Source organism: Nannobrachium achirus (genome assembly GCF_963921795.1).
Source record: "Nannobrachium achirus genome assembly, chromosome: 4".
In the NCBI taxonomy this organism is placed as follows: Eukaryota; Metazoa; Chordata; class Actinopteri; order Myctophiformes; family Myctophidae; genus Nannobrachium; species Nannobrachium achirus.
Window position 1 is genome coordinate 67,589,752 of NC_137813.1, and position 8,717 is coordinate 67,598,468.

At 40.8% G+C, this 8,717-nt stretch overlaps 1 protein-coding gene across 1 annotated transcript; it reads right to left on the reverse strand.

Annotated features, from left to right (window-relative positions):
* Positions 1-6,880, reverse strand: LOC308283754 (major histocompatibility complex class I-related gene protein-like). Its single transcript, XM_080724233.1, has 8 exons — positions 6,751-6,880; positions 5,331-5,597; positions 3,022-3,300; positions 2,105-2,410; positions 1,350-1,454; positions 1,234-1,251; positions 259-335; positions 1-70 (listed from the first exon to the last, which is right to left on the reverse strand). Exons 1-8 carry the CDS (start codon positions 6,803-6,805, stop codon positions 50-52), a joined length of 1,128 nt encoding a protein of 375 aa, XP_080580359.1. The 5' UTR covers positions 6,806-6,880; the 3' UTR covers positions 1-49.
* Positions 6,881-8,717: the final 1,837 nt, after the last annotated feature.

An 8,717-nucleotide genomic window follows, 5' to 3' on the forward strand; every position in this document is an offset into this window, starting at 1 on the left:
ACTGTGTGCAACAAGGTGTCTCTGGACATTATGCATCTGGATTCAGCATCTACACCTCAGGAGCTGCAGCCTAATGTTAAAATAAATCATAGTTAGTTATGATACGTCATCACCTACCACTGACCACCTCCTGTTATATACAGGAAACCTCTGAATAACTCCTGACTCCTTTGTACAATTGTTTCAGTCAATGATGTTGAATGTACTGTTGATCAGTGAATTATGAGACCAGAGGTAAAAATAAAGTATACTACTTACGACAGAGGTCATCAACAGGGGGTCCACAACCCCAAGGGGGTCTGCAGAGGTACTGCAGGGGGTCCCCGAAATTGTTGCTTGATTAAACAATAAAAAAGAGAAAATAAATAATAATAATAAAATGTATATATATATATTTTTTTCTTCTTCAAAAATGTCTGTTTGTCTTTCAATATTTTAACCATTTATGTTAAAAATAAATAATGATTCTGTCCATTTTGAATAGCTTTTTTTTGTTGCATAACATGATTACTGTGACATTGGTTCTCAGTTAATAAATGTGATTAGAAATGGCAGTGGTACTCCAGTGCAGGGTTTTTCAAAGTGGGTGACGGGGCACCCTGGGGTGCTGTGATGCCAGTCCAGGGGTGCCGCGAGATAATTTGATAATATATATAATATCACTACATCACTATCACTTCACTATGCTTAGTAAAACAGACCTGATTTGCACTGTTCTTGATTAATTATTTTTCCATCTACGACAACTCTCTTCACCAAAAATAGCAGATCTACAAGCTCACAACGCGTCACAACGTGACGCGTTGTGAGCTTGTAGATCGGCTATTTTTGGTGAACCTTCCCCCCAGAATAGGCATGCTGGGGTTCAAGTGGTTAAACGTCAAGTATTAAGTTATTTTCAGTCAGTTCTGATGGAAACGTATATTACTCCAATATGAAGTAAGATTCTAAAAATGAACAGTGTAACTCAGGGGTGCCGTGGATACAAAAAGTTATTTACAGTCCCTGAGTCAAAAAGGTTTGAAAACCCCTGCTCTAGTGTACCTTGTATATGTATGTTTAACATAAAAGCATGAATATGTTTATACATACGAAACACAATTTTATACATAAATATGCTGTAACCTTCCCCACCCCCCACCCCACGTAGTGGCAGGTGCAGGTGGTCCCTGCTCCATCTCCCCATCAGTTTGGGGGTCCCTGGTCTGTACACGTTGAAGACCCCTTACTTACCAGATGGAGGGCGTGGAGCTGGAAGAAATGTGTAAAGAGATGTAACTGTAGTTAGCACCATATTAATGCAATGATATGGCATGAGAACCAATATGTACGTCATTCTACTGTCTCACCTTTCTTCCTCCTGTACATGAAGACTCCGGTGACAACGGCAGCAACAACAGCAAGAAGCACCACAGCGATGATGATGATGATGATCTTGTTGGATTCTGGTTCAACTGGAACAATAAAATACAAAGAAACAGAGATGAAAAAGCGGAATTATCTTAACTCTCAAATACCTGGAACGCGCCCGAGTCGAGTTAGATTTTAACCACTTTAACCATTATTTTATGCTTTAACTTTAGAAAAATAGCAGATATACAAGCTCACAGCGTGAGTGCCGTGCTGCGAGCTTGTAGATCTGCTATTTTTGAAAAATCTTGAAAATGTGTGCAAGTCTTTGAATATCTTTGACCCGATCTTTGACCCGACTTCTAAATCCTTCTTCTAAATCAGTGATTCTCAAACTTTTTCATGTCAAGGACCCCCAAAATTACATGTATTTGGCCTGCGGACCCCCATCTCAAAATATGTTGTTCCAGGGACCCCCCAGAAGCAAATATTTGAGTTACAAATGTTCGCTTTCAAATAGATATATTCAAAGACTATCACTCGGTGCCGCGCTATCTAGTCTATATTACATCTGTGATTGGGTTTTAAGATTAGTCATGTGATCAGGCCAGTGACCTCTTTGACCAGCTGTAGAATGTGTCTTTGTGTTTCACTTTACCCACAATTCAGAGCACATACTGTATGCTCATTTAAATCAGTCTCAGGTTAATAACCATTTAAATTAGTAGTACATCCATACCTCCTTTAGTCTTACCCCAGTTGGTCTTGATCTTCTCTCTGTCCAGAGTGTACTTTAAATCCTCTTTGATCCCAGCCAGCTGAAACACACACTCGTACCGCTTGAAGTCTTCATGTTGGACTGAGGTCAGGTCCAGGTCAACGCTCATCTGGAAGGTTCCATCCTCAGGGTTGGGGAGGGTCTCTCCATGGTCCACGTTCTCCTGGAGCTCCTCTCCATCTTTAGTCCAGAACATGATGACTCTGTCTGGGTAGAAACCTGTAGCGTGACACCTCACTGGAGAGGATGGAGTCTTCTGGAGGAAAGATACAGAGGGACGCTCTGAGAGAGAGAGAGAGAGAGAGAGAGAGAGAGAGAGAGAGAGAGAGAGAGAGAGAGAGAGAGAGAGAGAGAGGGGAGAGAGAGAAATATTGTGTTAGTGTTATTTGTTTGAATTTTGTTTGGATTTGTTGACTGCTTTGTTTCATGTGCTTCCACTATCAGTGGTGGAAGAAGTACTCAGATTATTTAGCTATACCACAATGCAGAAATAAGTGAAGTAAAATAACATACTTCACATTTTACTTAAGTACAGTTCTTGAGTAAACGTACTTAGTTACTCTCCTCCATTAATGATTAACGATAATAAATACCTTTGAACAAATGAAATGAAAGAGATGGAGAGATAGAAAATATAGTAAGAGAATAATAGAGAACAGTGAGAGAAAATGGAGAGAGAAAAGCATGGGTGAACAAACAGAAAAAGAATCAGAGAGTAGGGGATAGAAACAAAGACAGAGACAGAGATACGAGAACAAACTGATTATGGAAGGGTAACATATTTATCCAAGTGCACAGTTGTACTTGTAACTGTTCTATGTTCTACTCGTAGTAATGTTACTACATCTGAATATATTTATCTAAGTACAGATCATCACATCATGTTGTTGTACCTGTTCTCTGCAGAATGTTCTTCCCGTTGTTCAGATACTTCTTCAGGTATTCAATGCACTCAGTGTTGATGTAGTACTTCAGCCGTGCCATGAACATTTTGTTTTGATCCAATCTCAGTTTGGTGATGAAACCCTGTGGTGTTGGAGAGACCCATGTCTCTCTCTTCAGGTCCAATGAGATGAAGTCCTCTCCATCATAACCATGCTGATTGAAACCATCAGTGTCTCCAGTCTCATCATCCCACTCACAACCAGACATCATCTGGACGATGTGGACACCTGAGAGAGAGAGAGACACAGACAGACAGACAGACAGACAGACAGACAGACAGACAGACAGACAGACAGACAGACAGACAGACAGACAGACAGACAGACAGACAGACAGACAGACAGACAGACACACACACACACACACACACACACACACACACACACACACACACACACACACACACACACACAGTGTCAATATGGTTCTGTCTGTCTTACTCTCTGTCTGTACTTTTTCTGTCACGATTTATACTTTGGCGTATGACGGTGTCATGCACTGACAATAGCAGATCTACAAGCTATAGATCTAGATATACGTTAAGTCACTGTATAAAGGAGTGTACGCGTGTGTGTGTGTGTGTGTGTGTGTGTGTGTGTGTGTGTGTGTGTGTCTAACACCTACATACTATATGTGTGTGTGTGTGTGTGTGTGTGTGTGTGTGTGTGTGTGTGTGTGTGTGTTTGTCTAACACCTACATACTGCATGTGTGTGTGTGTGTGTGTGTGTACTGTAGGTTTGACGATCATGTAATTTGACCTGACAATTAAATGTCATCCAAATAATTGTGATTAACAATTTAACAGTGTTTTTGGCATTGATCAATAGAATGCTAAAAACATTTCTGTTTGTGTTTTATGCTTATTTCTGACAAATAAACTAAATACAGTACAGTATTTTCTGGACTATAAGGCGCACCTGACTATAAGGCGCACTGTCAATGAATGGTCTATTTTCAAACTGTTTTCATATATAAGGCGCACCTGACTATAAGGCGCACATAATAGACGCTACCGTTGCGTTATGCATCCAACAGATGGAGCTGTGCTAAAGGGAATGTCAATGTCAATGAATGATCCATATATAAGGCGCACTGGACTATAAGGCGCACTGTAGTTTTTTGAGAAAATTAAAGGCTTTTAAGTGCGCCTTATAGTCCGGAAAATACGGTATATACTTTCAAAATAATGGAAATCGACGATCTACAAGTCGATCGATAAGCTCACAACACATTGCGATGCCAAGACGTTGTGAGCTTGTTCATCATCTATTTATGATATTTTTGGAAAATGTTTGCAAATGTAAGATTTTCTTTTCAACATGGAAATTATTATGATGATTAGGCGATAATGTAATAACTGTGAAAGGCCTATGCGTGTGCACATTGTAACGTTCCATTCTTCCTGTGTGTGTGTGTGTGTGTGTGTGTGTGTGTGTGTGTGTGTGTGTGTGTGTGTGTGTGTGTGTGTGTGTGTTGTACTGTAGTTAGGGCTCGAACACACTGCCCGACTTTTTGAGACGATTATGCTGTCGCCGACCAATTTTGGCGCTCGCCGACAAAAACGGTGATCTGCCGGAAGATCGGGCTTTGCTCGCTGGGGTTTTACTCGCTGTGTGTGAAAAGCACTGCGAGAAGACCCGTTCGCAATTCCAGCGCTCCCTGGCAGCTTCCAGAGTGGTTCTAGATAGGCCTATAGCAGCTTTGATATTTGGCTCTGCCAATCTGTCACAGCGCACCCCACCCCGAGACGAGTGCGCTCTCGCTCTCTCTCTCTCTCTCTCTCTGTCAAATGGAGACGCACGGAGCGGAGTGGAGAGAGAAAGAAAGGTAGAGGGGGGGGGGGGGGGGGGGGGGGGGGTGGGAGACAGACAAACAGATATGTATTTAAATAGCCTACCGGCGGGTTGAAGATTAAGAATTTAACACGAGGAGAGCTGGAGAGGGCATTATTACGCAGCGGACCGTCCAGCGTAGGCTATAGATCACTAGTAATATTGCTGTTTCATGAACCATGACTTGTGTAAGTGTAAGATAAGTATAATAGAGAGAAAGTGAGTAAATGAATGTGTGTGTTTGTGCGTGTGCATGTGTGGTGTGCATGTGTGTGTGTGTGTGTGTGTGTGTGTGTGTGTGTGTGTGTGTGTGTGTGTGTGTGTGTGTGTGTGGCATGAAGGAAGTTACATCTTACTGATTGTTTTTTTTTTCAACAATGTGACTAAAATCATTTCAGCAGTGTGTAGTGAAACATAAACATACCTCCAGTTTGGTTGAAGCGCTGCTTTACATTGTCTATGTTGACCTTGAAGGTCTGCTGGTTACCCATGCCAATCTGAGTTTGTCTCTCCCAGTACTGTGGTTCCTCTGCTGTGATCTGGTTCATCCAGTCCTGTTTGGGAACGCATCTCTGTGTGTTGCTGTCATAGTGAGTGATCTGAACATCATCAACCATCCCAACAACCACAAACTCTGGGAAGTTTGGGACATCAGAGGATGCAGTGAGGAAGTATTTCAGGGTGTGAGTCACTGTGAGACAAAACAGAAAGATAAAAATCTAACATTATAATTACACAAATGCACGTCTGTGCAATTATGTTACACCAAAATGATTTTGATTTAATCGCAACAATTCAATTATGTTTCAATTCATTTCCAACAAGAGAGAACTTCAAACAGGTCATTTCTGTGTCTTTCTGTATAAACTCATCTGTCTGTCAGGCTGTCTCTCTGTCTGTTCTTCAATATGTGCTTATTGTCTCTGTCTGTCTGTGGATATCTCTCTCTCTCTCTCTCTCTCTCTATGTGTGTCTTTCTGTCTGCCTCTTTCTGTCTATTTGTCTTTCTGTCTCTTTGGCAGTAAAATCCATAATCTATACTCCGTCGTACAAAGGTGTCTGGCGTCAAAAAATGCAGATCTACAAGCTCACGTTGCAACGAATTGTTAGCTTATAGATATTTTTATTTTTGTCATCATTAGTTATAAATCAGGCTTTACTGTGTGTAGTGTATGTGTGTATCTCTGTTTCTGTCTGTCTTTCTGGGTCAGAGTTTATATTTCTGTGGTTTGTCCTCTTTTTACTAGTCTGTCTCTGTCTGCCTGCCTGTCTGTGTGCACCTGTCCTTCTGTAGGTATTTGTTTTTACTCTTTCTTTTTTGTCTCTGTTTGTCTTTGTAGTGAACTTATTATCAGTTGAAGTAGGCCTATTCAGACATGGGAGAATTATATTGTGTTATAATCTAAGTATATAAGGAAACAAGTTTAAATTTAAATTTAAAATGTAACATGCTATGATTTTGAAATTAATTTAATGGATTAATATTTGTTATATTTAATTATAATTGAAACATGGTTTCAGGTTAAAATAACACGGCTCCTAGCGCCCTCCAGTGGCTACTGTCAGTATTGTTACAGTCATGAAGAATTGAGACGTTAGATTAAACACTAGCCTAGAATAAAAACTGCGTAAATAACTATGAGTAAAAAAGGAAGTGTTAATAAAGTATTAATAGTCTAAGCTGAAGTAACTTGATTATACTAAGACGGGGTTTAACTTATTCAATCACGACCAAGCAACGCAGCATTCATTTTTATAAAGCCAGGTAATTTCCCAGCCAGTGCTATTAGCCTGAAGTCAATAAAATCACTACAACAGTTTAAGAATCGAGGCATTAACTTTACCTGGAGATGCCACATCGAGGTGGTAAAACAGCAACAGTAGAATAAACTCTCTCATGTTGACGGTGGGTTAGAATAAGCTAAATAAAAGTTGCTCCACTGTTTCTCTCCATGTCTGTCTCCACACTTTCACTTCAAGCCTCCATATCATGACGACGACGTGCCAGCAGCCAATAGAAATTCACCAAATGCTGTTGTCATGCGTTTCCAGGAGAATTCCACCAACACAGGTTGTTAACTTGAAAGTAAAACTAGTAGAATGAGAGTTTGACTGTGACAGCATCGTGTTGTTATTGTTTGGTAGAAGCGATAGCCTATTTGAACTGTTTCCTAAATCAACCCTATCACATCACAACTCCAGACTCATTTAAAATTAGAGCCATGATGATATGTTAATTAGCTCCATGGAGCCCATCACAGGTTATAATAGTCCAGTCAGTGGTTCTCAAAGTGGGGTTCGGGGACCCCCAGTGGTCCTTGGGGGGTTTCCAGGGTGTCTCCAGCTAAAGTAGTTAAAAGGCCTAGATAGCATCAAAATCATTTTAACCAGGTCTATATTTGATATACGTTGGCTATTCAAAAATAGAAAATGTACAAGGATGTACATCTGCTACTTTTTAAAATGGGGGGGGGGGGGGGGGGGGTTCAAATGTTTCAAAAATAATTTAATTCATAAAATAACCAAAGAAATTCCCTAAATTACAAAACAAATGTTTAAGAAGAAATGAAAATATCAGATCTGCAAGCATGCAAGCATGCAACAAAGCACAAAGCGAAACGTGAGCTTGTAGAGCTGATATTTTCACTAGTTTGGGTCTGGGGCAAAACATGTGATTTCTCCTTTGGGTCTTTTGTCATTTGGGTTAAATCCCTCTGGTCTAGTGGGCAGTGGGGAGCAGGAGGTGATATGATGACTGATATGACAGGGTGGAACAATGGTGGACATTTAGAAACATACGGACTGGAGCATGGAGAGGATTCACAGGATCTATTCTATAGCATCTGTTTTGAATGGAGTGTATCTCATGCATATTATTGAATCCTGTCAGAATTATTATTGATTGTGCATAAAGGAACATATCTATCCATCCATCCATCTTTATCTCACAATCAGTGCAGGAATTTCATGGAATTTTCATGGCCATAATCTGGGTTCCCAGAAGCTTCTCATTTTCGCCACTAGGGGGCGCCGTGGCCCCCCGTGGCCCGCGTTGCCCCTCAGTTTGGCCTTGTGCCCCTCAAAAAAATTGCATGACCTGAGGCCACAGTGGCCTTAATGCCCCAGCTGACTGTACCACTTTCTCCTCTGTCTCTTTCTTGTCAATATGTAGACATTAGACACTGGTGTCTCTTTCTTGTCATGTAGAAATTAACCAGTGTCTTTTGTTCCCAGAGTCCCCATCTTTAAACCAGTCTTGTGACTTTGATTGGTGCAAGGCTGATCATGGATCAGATTGTAAATACCATAATGTATCTATTTCACTGCAGATTAGCATCTCACTAGCATCTCTAACCCTTAAATTCAACAAATTCTTTCAATGGACTAAAATCTGATTTTTTTTTTTTGCTTTATTTGATGGCCTTACTGACCTGGTATTTGGCCTTTGTGCCTTCAAAAAATGGACAACACCAAAGGCCAAGTGGCCTTGCCCCTAAAATGACAAAATTCCAGGCCTGCTCACAATGCATAGCATCGTTGTGAGCTTGTAGATCTGCTATTTTGATCGGCTTTTTTGAAACGTTGCTGTAAAACTCTCTCCTGTCCAGGTTAAACTGTTGCCATCCTTCTTTGTCCTTTGTTCAGGGTTGACTGCAGGTGCGGTGGTCTCAAAAACATAAAGGAGAACTGGTCGGGACCCACAAGGGGGTCCCCACATGATCTTTAGGGGGTCCCCAGATGACAGTTTAGTGAGAATTTAAGGACTTCCAAGACCTTTTTAACACTTCAAAAGAAAACATAAAAACTGCAT